Here is a 21,498-nt window from a genome sequence, read left to right on the forward strand (position 1 = left end):
TTATTATTAATAATATACTCTTAATTTAAAAAGATATTTAAAATTTGGCTTTATCTTAGTTTTTTGTAAACTTGTTTTTTTAATAAACTTTTGGCTGAGTGCAGTGGCTCACACCTGTCATCTTAGCATTTTGGGAGGCCAAGGCAGAAAGATCAGTTGACACCAGGAGTTGGAGAACAGCCTGAACAACATAATAAGACCCCGTTTCTAAAAAAATTTTTTTAAAAAACTTAGCTGCGCATGCTGGCTTTGTGCCTTTAGTCTCAGTTTCTCAGGAGCCTGAGACAGGAGGACTGTTTGAGCCTAGAAGGTTGAGGCTGCAGTGACCTATGATTGCCTCGTAGCACTGTATCCTGGATGACAGAGCAAGACCCTGTCTCCAATAAATAAATATTTAAAACTTAAAAAATTTTAAATTAGGATTTAAAGTAAGTTAAAGCTCAAAGATGAAAGCGTGGAATGGATATCTCTTATTATTACGTAGTATTCAGTGTGAATTCCGATGATCACATCTATTTCCATGGCTTTGGTGATGTCAAATATTAGTCCTAGCCCAGATTTCTTCTCTGAGCATACTACCCATTCAACATCTCTGCTTCAAAATCCCACAACAGGCTGGGCATGGTGGCTCACACCTGTAATAACAGCCCTCTAGGAGACTGAGGTAGGAGGATGCTGTGGGCCCAGGAGCTTGAGACTAGCCAAGACAATATAATGCAACCTCATCTGTACATAAAAATTAAAAACTAGCTGGCTGTGGTGGTGTGTGCCTGTAGTCCCAGCTACCTGGGAGTCCTAGGAGGGAGGATCCCTTGAGCCTAGGAGTTCGAGGTTGGAGTGAGCCAGGATCACACTACTGTGTTCAAGCCTAGATGACAGAGTCAGACCCTGTCTCTAAAATAAAGTATAACAATGTATAAGCTATGTTTAAAAAATTTTTTGGAAATGAAATATGGAATAATTTTAAAAATCCTGAAACAGTTTTCAGCATGTCTAAGGCCAAACCCATGGCCTCACTCCAACAGTCCCCAAGCAATCACTAGAATTTCCTGCATCTCATTGAATGGCACTAGTCTTCTAGTTCAAAGGCTAAAAACTTACAAATCATTTTTGCTACCTCCTCCTACTTCAGTCCTGTGTCCAGCTTATCACCCAGCTTTATCAGTCTCACCTCCTTATTTCCTCTCTAGAATGTAACTCCTCTTCCCATTCATTAGCATCACCCTTGCCAAAGCCCCTAGAATAACATACTAGCAGTTTTACATGTTCCATGTTTACTTTCTTTAATCCTTTTCCACGATGCAACTGGGGTCTGTTCAAAATATAAATCTAAGTATATTGTCTGCTGCTTAAAAACTCTTTATGGTTTCCTGTTGCTTTTAGAATAAAACCAGATTCTTGATAAGGCCTGCAAGGCTCTTTAAGCATGTTGCCTTTCTATTTTCCCAGCCTCATTTCTCCCCTACATTCTTTCAGTAATTACTCAATTAATGTCTCTCTTTCCTGATAGTCTCTAAACTGCATGAAAATAGAGCCCTCCTCTTTTTTGCTTGCTGTTACATCCCCAGTGCCAAGCACAGAGCCCTGTGCATAAAAATGCTCAGATGTTTGTTGAATGACTGAGTGAATGTGTGAGTGAATGGAGGGGCAGGGGCAAATCATTCCTGATGGATAAGGAGCTGGCTTCTGTTTGCATTCATTGCCTGTTAGTTTTCTCTTATATTGATTTGAAATCCACTTTCCTCTTAATATTAATAGTTGTCCACATGATCCTAATTTTATCCTCTGAAGCTACAATAATTCTAATCCCTTTACCTCAAGCGCCCTTAAAATATTTATAGACTCTATAATGTTTCTTAGTTTTCTAGGCTAAATATCTTAGTTTGATTGTTTACAGATACACCACCTTGATCCACATTCCTCTAAGGACGTTCACTTTTGTCCATAGTTTTTTTAAGATGAGGAACTTAGAACTGAATCAGAATCTAACTGAATTCACAATCCCAGATGTTATGTGATGAGAGAGACTACGAGAAACTGTTCTGGCCATCAAGAGATGAATTTAACATAAGGTTTAGCAGCCAGGCCTTAGTGTTGGACAGATTTGAGTTTGCCTACTGGTAAAGACTGATGTCTCGGTTCAATAAGATAATCCTAGTGAGCTCTTAGTAGCTCGTTGCCTGTTCCATCCAACCCCTCTGTTTTACGCAATACTGTTGTCATTGATGTTTCTGTTTATCTGTTAATGGGATCTGAGGTTGCATTGGCTATGTGCTCAGTTATGCCACCATGGGTTGTGTTGAGTTTGCAGTTAACTGCAATCACATGTGAGAAAATGTTGGCCGGTTGCTCAGGTAGGTCTCTCATCCTATACTTATATGAAGGTTTGCTCTCCTCCTCTGGGCTCCTTGAGGACATTGCATAGGACAGGATTGTAATGCCTATCCTGTCATATCCGAAAGGTTTATGTATTTGTCCCTCATTAGGTGGCATCACTTGATCTCAGAATCTTGGGATTTGAGTTTTCTATGCACTTAAGTTTGGATACATTTGGTTTCAAAGGGCAGAAATCTACTCAGACTAGCTCAAATACACATACATCATTGAGAAAGGGGAGTTTCATGGAAATTAAGCTGGGGCAGTATAAGTAGGCCTTTGTGTGCATTGAAAAGTCCTCAGGTACCTCTGTTCTCTATCACTTGTCTACTGGGATAGGATGGTCTTCTGTCTCTATTTTATCCTGATCTCAGTCTCTTACAGATCAACTTACTGTCTTAACAGATAAGAATCTGAATTATTTGTATCAGTTGGATAATGCAAATAGTACTTATTTAGGAAAAGGCTAAGTAGAACAAGTGTCTACTGCATATATATCTTACGTGATATTAACATTCTGTAGGTCCAGAGGAGCCATTGGACATCAACAGCTTAAATGTTAGGGATGCAGATGGGTACTGAGTTTCCAGGCACAACCTGACAGTTTTAGGATTAGATTTTTATGCAGTGAGCAGATTTGAATCCTTGGAAGTTAAAAATACAAATCAGTCATTCACCGCATAATGACTTGTCATTATGACATAATGACAGTCTTGATCAAAGACTGACTGGATATACAATGTGATCACATAAGATTATAATATCATGTTTTTACTTTACCTTTTCTGTGTTTAGATAAACAGATACTTAGCATTGTGTTACCATTGCCTGCAGTATTTCAGTACAGTAATGTGCTGTTCAGGTTTGTAACCTACGAGCAATAGGGTATACCATAGGTGTGTAGTAAATATACCATCTAGGTTTGTGCCAGGTACACTCTATGATGATCACACAATGACCTACACAATGATGAAATTGCCACAATGATGATAACCAGAATCCACTGTTAAGCAACACGTAACTGTATTCCCTATTCCACAGAACAGAGTTTACATAATCGGACTGTTTCAAAAACACAAATGGAAAACTTCCCATCTCTGCCCTAGAATTGCCTCTCTATAGACTGAAGAACTAAAAGAACCAAATAAAAAAATTTATTGGAAAACATCCATAGCAAATGAAAGGAGGTAGGCTAATTAGTTTAATATAGGCTAATTAGTTTCTGGGTAAATATCACTTGAAGTAAATTGTGTACAAGAAAGTACACATGTATTACCAATATTTTACAAATAAAATTTTTATTGTTACCAAATCTATCATGACTTACTTAGGTAACAAGTTCTTCCAGTTTATTAGTTTGATTTATAGTCAAATGTAGTACAAAACAGTTTTCTAGATGGAGAAACGGTGGCTCAGGACCATTTCTTGCTTGTCAGTATATGGAAAGGGTGGCTCTCCCCTGTACCACGCCACCCACTCCTGCTGGGCACACCAGGATAAAGACGTTAAAATACAGCCTCTTGTATAGGGTTTTCAAGATCTGTTACTTACAGTGGGATCATCTATAGTACACCTGAGAGATGCTGAAAGTCTCTTTAAAAGGTCATGTGTATTAGTTCCTAGAAGGCCTATTCATCCCCACTTATTTACGTATTCCTATGTTTAGAGATGTACCTTCTACTTTAACCATAGTTTTCAAAATCTTAATGCAGTGGAACCTTTTTCTCAAAAAAAAAAAAAAACATTATGTGGACTCTGATATATAACAGATTTTAAGGTGATTTATATTATAGTTATAAAGATTGAAAGCATTAGTTTTAAAAACAATTGTATTTATGAGATTAAAACATACAATGTAACTAAATCAGAGTCTAAGTAAAAACTAAGCCGGACATGGTGGCATATACCTATAATCCAAGCCACTCAGGAGGCTGAGGCAGGAGGATGGCTTGGGCCCAGGACTTTGAGATCAGCCTAGGCAACACAGCAAGGCCATGTCTAAAAAAAAAAATCGAATTTATTTCAGTAGTGTTTGGGTTACATGTTATTGAAAGAACCTTAGCTGTGTGTGGTAGCTCACCCCTGTAATCCCAGCACTTTGGGAGGTGGAGGCAGGCAGATTGCTTGAGCCTAGTGAGACCATCCAAGCATGGTGGCTCATCCCTGTGGTCTCAGTTACTTGGGAGGTTGATGTGGGAGGATCACTTGGGCCTGGGAGGTCAAGGCTGCAGTAAGCCATGATCAGGCCACTGCACTCCGGCCTGGGTAACAGAGGCACTGTCTCAAGAGAAACAAAAATAAAAACTATTCCAGTGATATTCCAGTAGTACTTGACTCTGATCCTGGATCAGGATTAGGAAGTAGGATTAGAGGGTCATCTCTTAATTTTTTAAAAAAATCATGAGATGTTATAACCAATTCACTGAGTTTTCTGTGCTACTCTTATTTCAGATATCTACGTCAGGAAATCACTTTGTGCTTTAATGAAATTACCTCATTCACACCTTCCTAATATTTGTAGCATTCATCCTAGTAAGACCCCAATTAAAAAGGATTTTTATTTTTCACAGGTGATTTAGAGAATTCCTGGCCCGGCTTAGAGACAGAGGTTCTAAAGAAAAAATAACTTTATTGTTTTATAATTTGTGTCTTAGTGAAATAAGAGCTATTTGTTTTAAAGCCATTTCCTTAACTGGTTTTTCAAATTAGCTTTCTTATTTGGTTCTTATAGTTTTTTAGGTCTACAGAGAGATGATTCTGAGTTGGTCACAGTAGGTTTTTTAAGTTTATTTTTGGATTCAGATTTGTTCACTGCATAAAACTCTGACCCTAAAGCTGTCAGGCCATGCCTAGGAACTATCCTAGTGCCAATCTGCATCCCTGCACCGTAGCTGATGGTTTCTAAAGATTCCTCCAGACCAAAACTACAGAATGTTAACATCACATAATATACATTGCAGCAGACTGTTGCTCTGTTTATCCTTTCTCTAAATAGTTCTTTTGGTGTACTTGGTATTCATATCACTTGGATAATGCACATACACAACTTGGGATAAGAAAATTCATTTTAGGGTGTTGTGCCAGCTGTTCTCTTTCAGGCTGTGCCGCCGTCCTTGCTGAACTTTAGAGATGCTTAATAGAAGTGAAGAGGAAAGAACTTGCTATTTGTTTATGTGAATTTAGGTAGGATAGAATATTTACCAATGACAGAAAGATAATTCTTTAATAGATGTTTTTTTTTCCCCATTTTAGAATCACAAGAAGCTGATGAACAGCTTGTAGCAGAAGTGGTTGAAAAGTGTTCATCTGAGACTTGTTTTAAACCTTCAGAAAATAAGGTGCCACAGCAGGCTGTTGACTCTCACTCACTCAAGAATTTCAAAGAAGAACCTGAACATGATTTTAGCAAAATTTCTATCGTAAGGCCATTTTTAATAGAAACGAAGGATTCCACGGATATCCTGGCAGCCTTGGAACAAAAGCAGCTCATGGCTTTGTAACTGCAGTCTCAGGCAAGGCTCTGCCTTTCAGCCCATCAGGCACCCTCCAGGACGAGGCAATGATAGAAGGAAGTATGGGGGTCACCCTCGAGGCCTCCACAGAAGCTGATCTAAAAGCTGGAAACTCCTGTCCAGAGCCTGTGCCCAGCAGAAGAAGCAAGCTGAGAAAGCCCAAGCCCGTCCCTCTGAGGAAGAAAGCAATTGGAGGAGAGTTCTCAGATGCTGATGCTGCTGTGGAGGGCACACCTCTCCCCAAGGCATCCTACCACTTCAGTCCTGAAGAGCTGGATGAGAACACAAGTTCTTCTTTGCTACGAGGTGCCAGGTTCCAGAAGTCTCCCCCTGACCTTAAGGAAACTTCCAGCACTCTCGGTAGTGACACCAACGACTCAGGGGTTGAGCCGGGGGAGGAATTGAGGAGCTTACCTCTCAAGCTTGAGTTTGATTTCACAGAAGATGTGGGAAATGCAGAGGCCAGGAAAGCCCTTCCAAGGAAACCTGGCAGGAAACCGGGTAGCAAACTGACTCCCAAGATACAAAAAGATGGCATCAGTAAGTCAGCAGGTGTAGAACAGACTACAGACCCAGTGGCACGAGACGGGCCTCTTTCCCAAGCATCTTCCAAGCTAGATCCTAGTCAGTGGGATAACCCCAGCTTCAACCCCTTTGGGAGCCACTCCATTCTGCAGAACTCCCCACCCCTTTCTTCTGAGGGCTCTTATCACTTTGACCCAGATAACTCTGACGAATCCATGGATCCCTTTAAACCAACTACGACCTTAACAAGCAGTGACTTTTGTTCTCCCACTGGTAATCATGTTAATGAAATCTTAGAGTCACCCAAGAAGGCAAAGTCGCGTTTAATAACGTGAGTGACAGCGGGCTCTGGGTGTCGTGCTCTGTGTCTTCTCTGTAAGTTAGGCAGCCAGCTACTTTTGGCTTTGGTGAACTGAATTTACCTTTGAGGTGCACCTAGGTTGATACAAAGCTGATAACAGTATCCTGCAGTCTTCACTATTTGGCCTAACTGTTGTGTGGAATCAGAAATACCAGAGGTTTCCTTTTATATTTTTATCTTATTCTGAATCCTCAGCTTAATCAGCTAAGCTCTTCCCCTGGCCCTAAGACTTTTTATGTTTTTATGTTTGAAAAAAATAAAGAATGGTATGAGAGATAGGTAGAGATTTGATGGTTTTCAGAAATCCTGGCTGGGCTGTGAGGAGTCACATTATAGACAATTCAAATGTCAGTGCTTGCCACCGTCTTCAGATTCTTTATGGATAAGACAAATTCCAGTCCTGTAAATTACCTGTGTAGTGTCAATAACATGTGGGAAATGGTCCAAAAGGGTCTTGTAGAAAGAAGTCTTTTTATATAAACAGCTGTGATTTTTGTTGGAAACAAACCTACCACTAAATGTTGGTGAGAATTCTTGTCTCCATGTGTAGTTTCTGGCTTATCAGTAAGGAGGTAAATTTGCAGTGAGAATGAAGAATATTTTAAATGTTCAGTTAAAACTGAGTAAATTAGTTGGTTTAGACAGTCCCCCCATCTCTCCTGGGAAATTATTTGACTTTTGCAAGGTCCTTAGAGTTTTTAGCATAATCACCTAAGGTCATATTCCATATCAAGATTCAGTTTAACTTTGCTGCAGGATTACTTTCTCACAAAACCTGAGTAGATGGTAATACAATCATACATCACTTAGGCACAGGGTAGTTCTTAGAAATGCATCCTTAGGTGATTTTATTGTGTGAACATCATAAAGTGAACTTACACAAACTTAGGTGGTATATCCTACTACACACCTAGGCTATATGGTACAGCCTATTACTCCTAGGCTCCAAACCTGTACAGCACATTATTGTACTGAATACTATAGGTGCTAGGTGTGGTGGCTCACACCTGTAATCCCAACACTTTGGGAGGCCAAGGTGGGAGATCCCTTGAGGCCATGATTTCAAGACCAGCCTGGGCAATACAGTGAGATACCCTCCTCCAACGCCCTGTCTGCTAAAAAAAAAATTTGTTTTTCATTAGCTGGGAGTAGTGGTGCATGCCTGTAGTCTCAGCTACTCACGAGGTTGAGGCAGGAGGATTGCTTGAGCCCCGGAGGTTGAGGTTGCAGTGAGCCATGATTATGCCATTGTACTCCAGCCTGGCTGGCAGAGCAAGACCCTGTCTTAGAAAACTACTATAGGCGTGTAACACAATGGTAAGTATTTGTGTATCTAAACATATTCAAGCATAGAAAAGGTACATAAAAATATAGTATAAAAGATAAAAAATAATACACCTGTATAGGGTGCTTACCATGAATGGAGCTTGCAGAACTGGAATTTGCTCTGAGTGAGTTAGTGAGTGAGTTAGTGAGTGAGTGGTGAGTGAATGTGAAGGCCTAGGACATTACTGCACACTACTGTAGCCTGTATAAACACTGTACACTTCAGCTACACTAAATTTATTTAAAAATTTTTCCCTCAGTAATAAAGTTTAGCTTACTGTAACTTCTACTTTATCAACTTTTAAATTTTTAAAGTTTTGACTCTTTTGTAATAATACTTAGCTTAAAACACAAACACATGGTACAGCTATACAAAATTATTTTCTTTATATTCCTATCCATAAGTTTTCTTTGTGTAAAATATTTACTTATTTATTTACTTTGTAAAATTTTTTGTTAAAAACGAAGACACAGACACACACATTACCTAGGCTTACCTAGGGTAAGGATCGTCAGGACATCACTAGGTGATAGTTTTTCAGCTCCATTATAACCCTGCGGGACCAGTATCGCATATATGAGTGAAATGTCATTATGTGGCACTTGACTGTATATCCTTTTGTGGCCCTATGACATTTTACTAAAACATTTGGGTAAAACGTAGATATAAATAAGGACCAATGAGTTGCAGGATGAAATATGAAAAAGGAATATGAAAAGCACCATGTTTGTAGTTGTTACTGTAGATCTGTTGGGGAAATGCTTCTCAGCATTACTGTGACATAAAAACTCCAGGTGGCATGGTGACTTTCAGCAGAAAGGAAGACCCCCAAAGGTTTAAAGAGCAGAAGGATCAACTTCAGAACCAAGAAAGTAGAGTGATACAGAAACCAGTTCTTTAGCAGCCCCAGAAAGGCTAAGGGGAGTGAAATGTCATTAGTAGCTCTCGATCTGTTCTTTGATTAAATATAAGCAGTTAAATGGTTGTTGAAAAATATTATTTATTGGGTGTCCTCTTTTGTGGCTTTTAAGGTTAGTTCTCTCTAGACAGCACTTGGGGGTACGTACTGGGCACGTCACTGCCTAGGTACTTCCTCCCCTAAATGTGGGATGCTTCTGCCTACTGAAGTTAATAAGGAGTCATTTGTGAGAGTTTCAGTTGCTTGCAAGAAGTGCCTTAAATAAGATGAAATCTGGGCCAAATAAAGGGTAATTTATTCTGCACTTTATATTCAGCAGCAAGGAGCACCATCTCGAGTCCTACCACCCTCACCCTCACCCAGTAGCCTTTTTCCCTATTCTGTATTTGTCGAATAAATTTCTTGATCTAATACACTTAATAGGTTTTTTTAAAAGTCTTCGTGCAATCAAGAATGTTGTCTTCTTGTTCTTTTTAGAAAAAGGAGTGCTAGACCTCTTGAAAGTTTATTTTTCATCTATAAATTTGAGTTTGTGGCATTTCTGAGTGTTTCTGCCAGTCTCTTTTATAGTTGAGGTCTGTTCATCATTCACTCACTAGTGATAGCATTCATGACTATGACATTTTTAATTTATATCTCACCTCATACAAAGATTTGTGCAGCTTTTACATCTGCCAGACTAGAGTTAAATATTCCAGTCTTTACATGATTTTTTTCTCCATCTGTCTGTCTCTTTCCTGTCTCTAATTTTGTTGGTGCATCAGGACTACTGAACAAGTGAAATTTCTCTGTTTTCTGTTGTAAGTACTCCTGCTGCTTCTGTTTGTCCCTGGGACCATTGGCAGTTTCCTCTCCTCCCACCCTCCCCCAGCCATCTCTCCATGGCATGTTTGCTTCTAATTCTGAGTTTGATCTTCTGATGATTCTCTGCGTTTCACTGGCCACTTCATGAGTCAGTTTCAACCTGCAGTTGTCTGTACCTTAGAGAGTGAGGCTCAGCCTTTACACCTTAGGTGCAAGAGCTTGCACTCCCTGGCTTGGCAGGTGTCACATGGCGCTTTGACAATACCAAGAACTGGCTTGGCCCCAAGATCATCACAGCAGTGGTTTGAGGGACTGTTCTGCTATTTAATATTAGAAATCATTGGCTATTTTGGTAGGATAAAGCTGCTGACTTGGAACAGTTAATAAATTTTACCGAGTCAGCTCAACTTGAGTTTGGTGGCAGAGGGTGGCACTCAGTAAGAAGATTAGGGAAAGAAGATCATGAACTAGTGATTATGCACATTCCGGTAACTTACGTGCTTGTCTTTTTATTTTTTCTCGCAAAAGAAAAAAAGTTGCAAATAACTTTTTTTCTCTTTTTTTGGTCACAGTGATGTTTTTACTGGAAATACTAAGTTTATTAGAAAAGAATCTGAATTAGTCCTGTGATCACAAATTGTGTGCTAGTCTACAAATAACAAGTGGTTCAAGCTTTCCCAAGTTTCAGGCTTTGTGCAGTACATGGCATTCATCTTCCATCTTACTCATTAATGGGGATGGTAACTGTTTACTCACATCTTTTTATTTTTATACTTTGTACTGACCACAGTTCTTCTCTGTGAGCACACAAGTCTAACTGGAACTGTTTTACGAGACTTCTATGGCTTTTAGTGCAATAAAGAATTTTTAAAGAATCTGGTCCAGCGTGATGATTTTTCTATGAACGTCAAAGCCAAGCGAGTGAAGCTCAGAGGAACTGAATGTCTTCAGCTGCTAAGGCTGTACTGTATGAAAAGCTTTTGGTGGCGTGTAATTAAAAACTAGACATCAGAGTGCTAGTGTTTGACAACTCACAGAAGCAAGTGAGGGGGTCTTTTCAGAGAATGAGCTCAGCTGTTGGTCTTTGCTTACCCCGTCTCTCCCTAGAAAACTCAGAGGCATAAAAGGTGTCCCTGCCTCTCTCACGCGGTGATGTTTGATTTGTGTGGTGCTGTACGCTTTGGCTTCTATCCGCACACACTGCTGTCTGCCCCATTTCATACGTTGACAGTTGTCAGTGTGATTCCAAACTGGCTTATTTGTGTTTCTTTTTCTAGGAGTGGCTGTAAGGTGAAGAAGCATGAAACTCAGTCTCTCGCTCTGGATGCATGTTCTCAGGTGAGTCTGTGCCCATCCCCAGAATGTCTCTTAGACTAGGGGTACCCCAGCGGGAGTTTGCATCCCCCTGGCGGGAGATTAAAAAGGACTTTCCAATGGGTGCCTCAGTACTCAGCTTTAAGAAGCCAATTTCCAGATCCTTACTTCCAGATTCTCTTCCCTGAAGAAAAGGGCCCTGAAGACAAGGGAACCCTTTCACAATAACACTCTCTCTCTCCCTCCCTCCCCCCCCCTCTGGCTGGGGGAGGGAGTAAAATTCCCACTCTAAATGCTATAAAGATGCATCACCACAGGGTGTGAAAGTCTCCAGGGCACCAAAGGGAAGATCTGAAATATTGGTGTAGATTCTATAAAGATAATTGACTCTTAATATCTGGATGATATTTTTCTTAAGTCAGTTGGTTTTCCAGTTCATTGCTTTCAACAATGTAGAAGGACTTGAGTTGCCAGCTGATAGATCTAAAAACAATGTTTGATGATAGATTTTTTTGGCACATAACTTGGAAAGGGGTTCAAAGAAACCTTCTGTTTCATCTATTGTTTATATAAATAAGATTTCTTAATGGTTATAATTTATAAAAATAGAAACCAGGAATAAAATTGATGTTGACCTTTGTTACATTCTAGCAATAAATAATATCCATCCATGACCATATGAACTAATTGCAAAACACAAACCAAAACCCAGGCCCATCTGATTGCAATGAGATCCTTTTGTTCTTTTTATGTCAGTATACTTATTACAGAAATACATTCACTGGTTAATAGAATCCAGTTTAACGTAACTTTTCCTATGCAATTTGGACCAGAAACTTGGTATATGGTGTAGATGTAAAACAGGGGTGTGGTGGGGGGAAATTTGCAATCTGAGTTATTTTTCATCTGTTACAAATGTGTAAAAGATTCTCCCTCAGATTTTGGTAAAGTAGGCAGCAAGAGCTGTGAAAAATCTATCTTTGGTTATCTTTAAAAAAAAAAAACCCATATATTTATTGTACTATAAAAGTTTTTTTAAGAATTAGTGCAATAAAACGTTTTGTAATTGATATAAAAATTTGTGTTCAGACTTAAAGAAAAAAGTTTCACAGAGACGTTAGATAGAGATCTTTAAAAGACTTTCAGCCATGCAGATATTTTTCATTGGAATAATTTCTTGATGTATGTGGAATGGAAGTACAGATTTAGAGAGGAAAAGGAATAACACAAATTTCTGACTTAGGAACTTGTTCATGTAAATTTAAAATGGATCATATGGTATCAAATCACTAAGGTAAGTAGATACCATTAAGCAAATTCAATATTTAGAATATGCCAGATGTCACACCCTTTGTAGTTAAACTTATGCCAAAGAGTTTTTAGATGTCACTTGAAAATGCAATGGGATACATAGATTTAAAAAAAAAAAAATAGAATATGCCAGATGTCACACCCTTTGTAGTTAAACTTATGCCAAAGAGTTTTTAGATGTCACTTGAAAATGCAATGGGATACATAGATTTAAAAAAAAAAAAAAGAAGGTATACGAACAAAAAAATTGAAAACCACTGTCTTAAACCACTTAAACTGCTTGCTTACAGACTTAACCTAGAGAAGCTCATTTTTTAAAACAGACTCAAATTACAGAAGTTAGGGTGTATAAAACAGCATCTCACGATTGAAAGACTCCAACCTCCTCCTTGCTTTGTACCCAGATCTGTGGTTAACTCTGTCACGTATCTGTATGGAGTTGTTCCATTCGTGGGATGTCACTTCCCCATTGCTTGACCCGCTAAAGGGTAGCATCTTCTCTGTTGTGTTTCTCAGGATGGAGGGGCAGTGATCTCCGAGATTTCAGACATTTCTAATAGGGATGGCCATGCTACCGATGAGGAGAAACTGGCATCCACGTCATGTGGTCAGAAATCAGCTGGGGCCGAGGTGAAAGGTGAGCCAGAGGAAGACCTGGAGTACTTTGAATGTTCCAATGTTCCCGTGTCTACCATAAATCATGCGTTTTCATCCTCAGAAGCAGGTATGGAAGCATATCTTCATGTTTCTAAAGTATGTAAGCACAGACATGCCTGAAAACCTAATAAAGCAGGAGGCACTTTACAGAGAATAAACAATTGGGTCACTTGAAGGATAGATTTAGGATGCTGACCTATGCTTCGCTTCTTTACCTGGAAAAGGGACACAAAAAAAGTGCTTATTGAAGTACTAGGGATACAGGGATATTTGTGGCAAGTTGTATAGTAGATGCTGAGGTATGTGAGACTGCTTGAATTTATAATTTTATGTGAATATGGTCATATCTTAAAGTATAGTGGTGTGTTAGATCATTTGCGTTGCTGTAAAGGAATACTGGAGACTGCCTAATTTGTAAGGAAAAGAGGTTTATTTGGTTAATCGTTCTTCAGGCTGTAGAAGAAGCATGGCGTGAGTACCTGCTTCTGGTGAGGGACTCAGGAAGCTTCCAATCATGGTGGAAGGCAAGGGGGAGCACATGTGTCACATGGCGAGAGGGGGAGGAGGATGCCAGGCGGTTTTTAACAAACAGATCTCACAGAAACTAACAGAGTGAGAAGTCACTCATTGCCACAAGGAGAGCACCAAGCTATTGATGAGGGATCCTCTCCTATGAACCAAACACATCCCATTAGGCCTCACCTCTAACTGTTGTTCAGATTTCAACATGAGATTTAGAGGACAAGTATTCAAACTGTATCAGATGGCCTATGACTATGTCATACGTTTGACTTTTTTGTGATTATTAAGCTCATTGTTTAACTTACAGAAATAATAACTAATACATAGGGTGCCTTACCCTGTGCAGGCATTGTTCTAAGTGCTTTGCATTTATTCATTCATAGCAAAGTGTTACCCTTTTCTCCCTTCTTTGGAGAAACAAAGTAAGGCAAAGAAGTTAAGTAACTTGATTAAAGTCACTTGGCTAGTGTAGGACAGAAAAGTGGTATCTTTTTCCTCCTTACGACAAGGTTCATGGCTGAGACATCTCTAACAAAAGACAGATCAACAAGAGAAAAGCATGCAAATATATTTACTATAAGTTTGACATGACATTAGAGCCTCCAGAAATGAAGACCCAAAGAAACAGGGAAAACTGTACTTTTACGGATAGTTGTGCAGAAGTACAGTTGGAGGACAGAAGAATATGATCCAATGGTAATAAACTAGGGGAACTTAGCAAGTCCTTTTTGTTCCAATTCCTCTTGGTGTCTGTGTCTTTCAGGATAAGGACATTGTTTTTCTCTGGGTATAGGGAGGACTCCTCTGAAATGAGGTCTTGCGACCTATTTTCAGGGGAAGGTCTGAGGGATTCCTTTATGGTCTGCTTCAGGGGAGAGGGAAGGACAGGGGCCAGGAGACCTTCCTGCTGCTGGTTCCTCAAATGTGAAAGCGCCATATGTTGATGTAGTGTGTTCTGAACCTTGTAAATGGTAGAACTAGATTTGACTCTAAGCAGCCTGCTTCCATGGTTTTTAGCCACAGTGCCAAAGTGTGAAGAGATTATTTTCATGACACTAGGCTACTGTAAATTTTCTTGGTACAGATGTGGTAGATTGAGATTGACCAGTGCACTGTAGCATCTTTCTTAACATGCTAATGAGGAACCTGGACTAATGAGGGCTGCAGCCTCTTACTGATAGACTCATCAGATCATTCTAGAGCTAAGCCCTTCTTTTGGGTTCCCAGTTACATCCTTGGCCTTAAACTTTACTTATGAGAAGTTTAGAACCATGTTCCTGACTACATTAAACATTATTAAAAACTCAGATCTCGCTGGGCACGGTGGCTTCCACCTGTAATCCCAGCACTTTGGGAGGCTGAGGTGGGCAGATCACGAGGTCAGGAGATCGAGACCATCCTGGCCAACATGGTGAAACCCTGTCTCTGCTAAAAGTACAAAAATTAGCCAGGCGTGGTGGTGCATGCCTGTAATCCCAGCTACTCAGGAGGCTGAGGCAGGAGAATCACTTGAACTCGGGAGGCAGAGGCTACAGTGAGCTGGGATCATACCACCATACTCCAGCCTAAGTGACATGCGAGGCACCGTCTCAAGAAAAAAAAGAAAAGCAACATAATTTTATTTATGGGCTTTTATGCATAGAATTTTAAAAGTCATGATCTGCCATTAAGCCAGGGAAGCAGATGGAAAGTCAGGACTTAGAGCAGTTTATTCCCCCTGACCTCCTTTCCATCCCAGGCCTCAGTCTCTCATCTATAAAATGATGTGCCAGGCATTGTTCCTGATTTTTTCCAACACTGCCTTCTGCCCTGACATCTTTCCCAAAGACCTTGTTTGCCATTCCTCCGGTTTCTCTGGGTTAATCCTGAGTATTCTTAACACCTGCCTTGGTTTCTTCCATCTGAAGTGTCTTCCTTTGCCACCTCCTACACAGTTCTGCACACCCCTTCAGGTCTCTCCAGCATGCTTTATCCTCCTGTATTTCCTGTTCCCCTTCCGGTTCCACAGCACCTAGTGGAGGGTGCAAATTATAGGAAGGTAATATTATAAACTTGCTGAGGTTAGACACTATGAGACGGTCATCTTTGAGTCATCTTTGACACAGTGCATGGTAAACATTTATTGAATTATATTCTTCCGCAATGGAGGAAATTCCTTCAACAAAAATGTATGTATCCCTATTGCATACAGTGCTATCTTCAAAGTTAGCAAATAGCAGAGGGAACAGATTTAAACAAGCAGTTACACTGTAACTGATCAGCCACATCACAGGCAAGTGGAGGCTGCATCCTGGGTGTGGGAGTGGCTACAGGCCCTGTTACATTGGAGCTGGGTTCTGGTGGATACTTACTAGATGTTCTCCAGGAAACAAGTCTCACACAGCCATGAGAAGGAAGCTACCATGTTGGTAAAATGCCCAGTTGCTTTCTGTGCGTACATGGCAAGTGGGAAATGAGGTCGTGCCGTGGAATCTGAGCTTGATCCTATAGGTAGGGAGGGGGTTGAAGGTTTTGGAACAAGGGATTGATGGTCACATTTGTGTTTTCAATATTAGGTATTGACAACAATAGTAGTTAGTGATTGCCATGTAGAGGATTGTAACTTTAAAGTTTTGTATGCTTTTCTGTATTTTTACATTTACTTCAAGGAGTGAATCTTCTGGTTATTTTATTTATTATTATTATTTTTTTTATTTTTGAGGCTGTGTTTCGCTGTTGTGCCCAGGCTGGAGTGCAGTGGCACGACCTTGGCTCACTGCAACCTTCACCTCCTGGGTTCAAGTGATTCTCCTGCCTCAGCTTCTCTAGCAGCTGGAATTACAGTCACCCGCCACCACGCCTGGCTAGTTTTTGTATTTTTAGTAGAGACAAGGCTTTGCCGTGTTGGCCAGGCTAGTCTCCTGACCTCAGGTGATTCACCCACCTGGCCTTCCAAAGTTCTGGGATTACAAGTGTGAGCCACCACACCTGGCCGTCTTCTGGTTATTTTAAATGTCACCCTCCACCCTACTAGGGGATGGACCTGAGACAAGGAAGCCCATTTGAAGGGTGTGAAGGGGAGAATCAGTTTTGCTGGCTTGAATTTTAAAGCTTATTATCTTATCTGCTGTATTAATTAGATCAAGGCCACCCTTCTGGGTTGGAATTTAAATTCACTCTGACTTGATGATTTAAAAAAATTCGGTGTTACACAGGGACCCCTTTCTGAAATAATACCATGGTTAGCACAATGCATTGCCCAAACTTTTAATGGACACAAGGGGGCAGCCTTGCTGTTTTTTCTGCCTGAAGGCTGACAAACATTCGTGACTCTTCTCAATGTCATAGACATATAACGCTGAACTGCACAATGCCCAACAAAATGCCAGCGTTCCTTTTAAATAAAATCTTAAAATGCTTTTCATGTATTCATAGTCATTCTCGACCTGCACTGGGGTCTCCAAGAACCTTTCACTAGGAGGGAAAGAAACTGACTCCTTGGGTTAACTATAAAAATGACTTTCTCTCTTAGGGATAGAGAAGGAGACGTGTCAGAAGATGGAAGAAGACGGGTCTGCCGTGATTGTAAGTTCCTTAATGTGGAGGGCCAGGTGGGGCTCAGGTTTCTTTCAGAATTTATTTGGAAGCCTATGTTAAATTCTGGTCAGTGTTAGGTGATGAGAATAAAATGTAAATAAGATACAGTTTCTTCACTTGAGGAACATATAGTCTCTGCAGTGTTCTATACAGTGGCCCTACCTGCAGGTGGCTATTGAGCACTTGAACTGTAGCTACTCAGAAAAAGAAGAAGCATAAATGTCTCAACTTTTAATATTAACAACATGTTGAATGATAATATTTTGGATGTATTGGGTTAACTGAGGTATATTATTATTATTATTATTATTATTATTATTTGAGACAGTCTCACTGTTGCCCAGGCTGGAGTGCAGTGGCGCAATCTTGGCTAACTGCAACCTCCACCTCCTGGGCTCAAGTGATCCTCCTTCCACAGCCTCCCAAGTAGCTGGGACTAGAGGTGCGTGCCACCACACCCAGCTAATTTTTGTATTTTTTGTAGAAATGGGGTCTTGCCATGTTGCCTAGGCTGGTCTCAAATTCCTGGGCTCAAGCATTCTGCCCACTTTGGCCTCCCAAAGTGCTGGGATTACAGGCATGAGCCACTGCACCTGGCTGGTTTACTCAGTTCTTGAAACAAACTTTAAACTTCCTGATTCCCAACTTATTCATCCATAAAATGAGCAGCACCCATCTGCCTCATCAAAGTGGTTGTGAGGATAAGATGAAATGACAGTGTGAAAGATTTAAGCTGTAAAGTGCTAGAATATACTAGTGGTGTGCTAGAATACACTGGTGTGCTAGAATACACTGGTGGGATTTGATAGGAAACATGGGAAAGAGTGAAAAAGAAAAGTGGCAAACACTGTCTCTGGAGCCAGTTGGTGAGGAACCTGTCATATGCTGTGACCTTTTAAAAGCAACTCCATTTGAACTTCCCAACATAAATTAACTTCTTCCTTAGAACATTGAATAAACATTGTATAAAGAAATTTCACCACGTAACACGTTGAATGAAAAAAATCTGTTTAATCAGTGTTTACTTTCTAAGTTTCTCCATGTTGCTCTGAAGTCCATTCCTATGTGTCTTGTGCCTAGCAGTAGGTGGTGGCTGGGACTAAGGCCAGAGTACAGTCAGTGGTGGGGAGTCACTCTCACCTTCTTTTTCAGCTGTTGTTCCACAGCATTTTTCACATAAGAAGCTAACTTTCCTTTTTAAGTTATAAACTTCTTAAAAGAGTTCATGGCCTGGTGCGGTGGCTCATACCTGTAATCCTAGCACTTTGGGAGACCGAGGTGGGTGGATCACCTGAGGTCAAGAGTTCAAGACCAGCCTGGCCAGCATGGTGAAACCCCATCTTTACTCAAAAAAACAAAAACAAACAAACAAAAAAATTATTTAAAGAAATAAAGAAAAGTTGAGTTCATTTGGCTTTTCCGGGCATGTCTCTGTTAGAGTATGGCAGGGGCTAGTACTGCTCTGCTATGATTGAAGGCAAGTGACGGGATGAGCACAGTCAGCACACTGCCACAGATTAGTTGATGCAAATTCTCTTGCTGCTAGGACACAGCCACGGGAATCTGTGGTATCTGTGTTCACTGTAAATTTGCAACAGGGCTTCCATTGAGTTCTGTTGTCTATAGACAGGTCTTTGTTGGTCCTCAATTGTGAACGTTTTGAGGGACCGAGAGAAGCATTGGCAAACATGAAATGAAGCCCCTTCGGAAAGATATAATTGATTGATTTAGCATCTTCATTAAAGATATACTAGATGGCCCAGGCCTGAAAGAGATCTTTTGGCTAATTCTCTGTGATGGTAGATTCTATAACAAGCTTGTCCAACTTGCTTAATTTTGTTGTTCTGTCATTTTGTTTTAGGCTTTTAGCAGCCTGAAGCCATGGTTTTTAGTTTCTGTCTCTAGTGATAAGCAGAAAAGAGGGATGAGGAAGGGGCTTTACTGGCCCAACCAGAAACAGAAACTAAGAACTCATGATTGTATTCTCTCCCTTGGACACCCCTATGAGATGTTCTGCACTTTTTGATAAGCAACCTAAACAACTAAGGAAGGTAAAAAGTTAAATCCTAGGAGACTGGAAAAGATGGCCAAAGTAGGCCAGGATACATTCCTGCCCTTACACCTGTAAGAGCTGTTGCATTTTGAGTAGTGAGGCTTATAGATGTGGCCAGGCAGAGAAGAGAGTGGTCCGGAAGAACTGGCATGCTGAAGAGCCTACTTGGCCTGGAGACATCATCTACCATCCAAGGTCTGATCTTCCACCTCCAGCGCAGGATACCGCCTCTTCTGGACCCCAGATGTGTTAGCATTGAGTTGTTTAGCAGACAGACTGAATTCATTTACTCCTCAACAAATGAATGAGCTGCTGAACTCTGTAATGGACATTGATGTTTCCTGGCTAAGAGTTTTAGGGGGCTTATTTCCCAAATTCTCATGAACTTGGTAGCCATGGGAAACACTGAGAATCTGTTTCCTAAAGTTGACTCAACCTGGGGACTCTGGCTTAAACTAAGAATTCACAAGAGACTGACCCATGAAATGTTATTAATTTCATGACCCATGAAATGTTATTAATTTAAAATGTTATTAATTTGGAATCGGAAGTGTAACTGATGAATCAAGTGTCAGCTTGGCCTCCTGTATTACCTCCTTTTAGTCAAGTTACGGTTTCTTGATAAGAAACAAGGCACAAGAAATTAATGAGATGATTCAAAGGTCCAGGGGTGTATCAGCTATCTACTGCTGTGTAACACATTACTCTGACACTTAAAGCAAGTGTTTATTATCTCGTTGTTTCTGTGGGTCAGGAATCTTGGGAAGCTTTGCTGGGTGCCTCTGACACAGAGTCTGTTGCAGACTGCAAAGTATTGACCAGGGCTAGAGTCATCTCCAGGCTTGACTTGGGGAGGATCCTGAGGAGGATCTGCTTCCAGGCTTACTCACGTGGTTGTTGGCAAGTCTTGGTTCCCCGCTGTTGGCAGAGACATCTTTGCCATATGGGCCTTTTCCTGTAGCTTCTCAAAACATGGAAGTCAGAGTTTGTTCAGAACCTAACCTCATAGGTGACATCCATGATGTTTGCCATATTCTGATGAGTTACTAGGTCCAGCCTACACTGAAAGGCAAGAGATTACAGAGAGAGGGGATTTGTACTGGAGGTAGGGGTTACTGGGTGGGCATTTTAGGGGCTGCCCACTGTAAGTGCCTTCTGGTTCTAGTGGTAGATATATTCCAAGAGAAAAAAGAGAGGTTTTGTGGGACTTTGGACTTCCTTTGGCATAGTGGGCTGCCCTCCCCCAAATGCTGCTGGAACATGGGCACTGCCAGCTTGTGGCTTTTGTATTTTTCTTTTCTGTGGCCTGAGACAGGTTTCTATTTGGGACCCATGGCTGAGGTCTGTGAAGCCGCGTGCTAAAATTCTGTTTCTGAGTGTTTTCTAGAGAGAGGGTAAAACTATGATGACTGAAAATTTAAAAGTCACTGGTCTAAGTTCACCATGGACTTTATGTTTAGTGTGATTCACACAAGATGTAACGGATTGATTATAATTAATAACTAATTGATCAGTTATTGCACATTTAAGATTAAGATTATTCCAGGTCACTCTGGCATTTTGGATGTTCCCAAAGTATTAGATGACTCATTTATATAAAAAGTTTACTTCCATAGGTGGGAGGTATAGCCACCAAAAATGCCTTTTAGGAAGGAAAATAGTACAAAGTCCATTAGTTCAACCATTGTGGAAGACAGTGTGGCGATTCCTCAAGGACCTAGACATAGAAATTCCATTTGACTCAGCAATCCCATTACTGGGTATATATCCAAAGGACTATAAATCGTTCTGCTATAAGGACACATGCACATGAATGTGCATTGCAGCACTGGTTACAATAGCAAAGACCTGGAACCAACCCAAATGCCCATCGATGATAGACTGGACAGGGAAAATGTGACACATATACACCATGGAATACTATGCAGCCATCAAAAACGATGAGTTTGTGTCCTTTGTAGGGACATGGATGAACCTGGAAGCCATCATTCTCTGCAAACTGACACAAGAACAGAAAATCAAACACTGCATGTTCTCACTCATAGGTGGGTGTTGAACAATGGAACACATGGACACAGGGAGGGGAGCATCACACACTGGGGTCTGTAGGCGGGAAATAGGGGAGGGACAGCAGGGGGTGGGGAGTTGGGGAGAGATAGCATGGGGAGAAATGCCAGATATAGGTATGGGGAGGAAGGCAGCACATCACAGTGCCATGTGTGTACCTATGCAACAATCTTG

At 40.7% G+C, this 21,498-nt stretch overlaps 1 protein-coding gene across 1 annotated transcript in view; it reads left to right on the plus strand.

Annotated features, from left to right (window-relative positions):
* Positions 1-21,498, plus strand: part of TACC1 (transforming acidic coiled-coil containing protein 1) — a 99,765-nt gene that overhangs the window by 59,899 nt on the left and 18,368 nt on the right. Inside the window, 6 exon segments of the mRNA XM_037741397.1 lie at positions 5,629-5,841; positions 5,844-6,744; positions 9,785-9,820; positions 11,102-11,162; positions 12,966-13,173; positions 17,140-17,192. Coding sequence (XP_037597325.1) covers positions 5,629-5,841; positions 5,844-6,744; positions 9,785-9,820; positions 11,102-11,162; positions 12,966-13,173; positions 17,140-17,192 — 1,472 coding nt within the window.

Source organism: Cebus imitator, unplaced genomic scaffold, assembly GCF_001604975.1.
Source record: "Cebus imitator isolate Cc_AM_T3 unplaced genomic scaffold, Cebus_imitator-1.0 Scaffold5, whole genome shotgun sequence".
NCBI lineage: Eukaryota > Metazoa > Chordata > Mammalia > Primates > Cebidae > Cebus > Cebus imitator.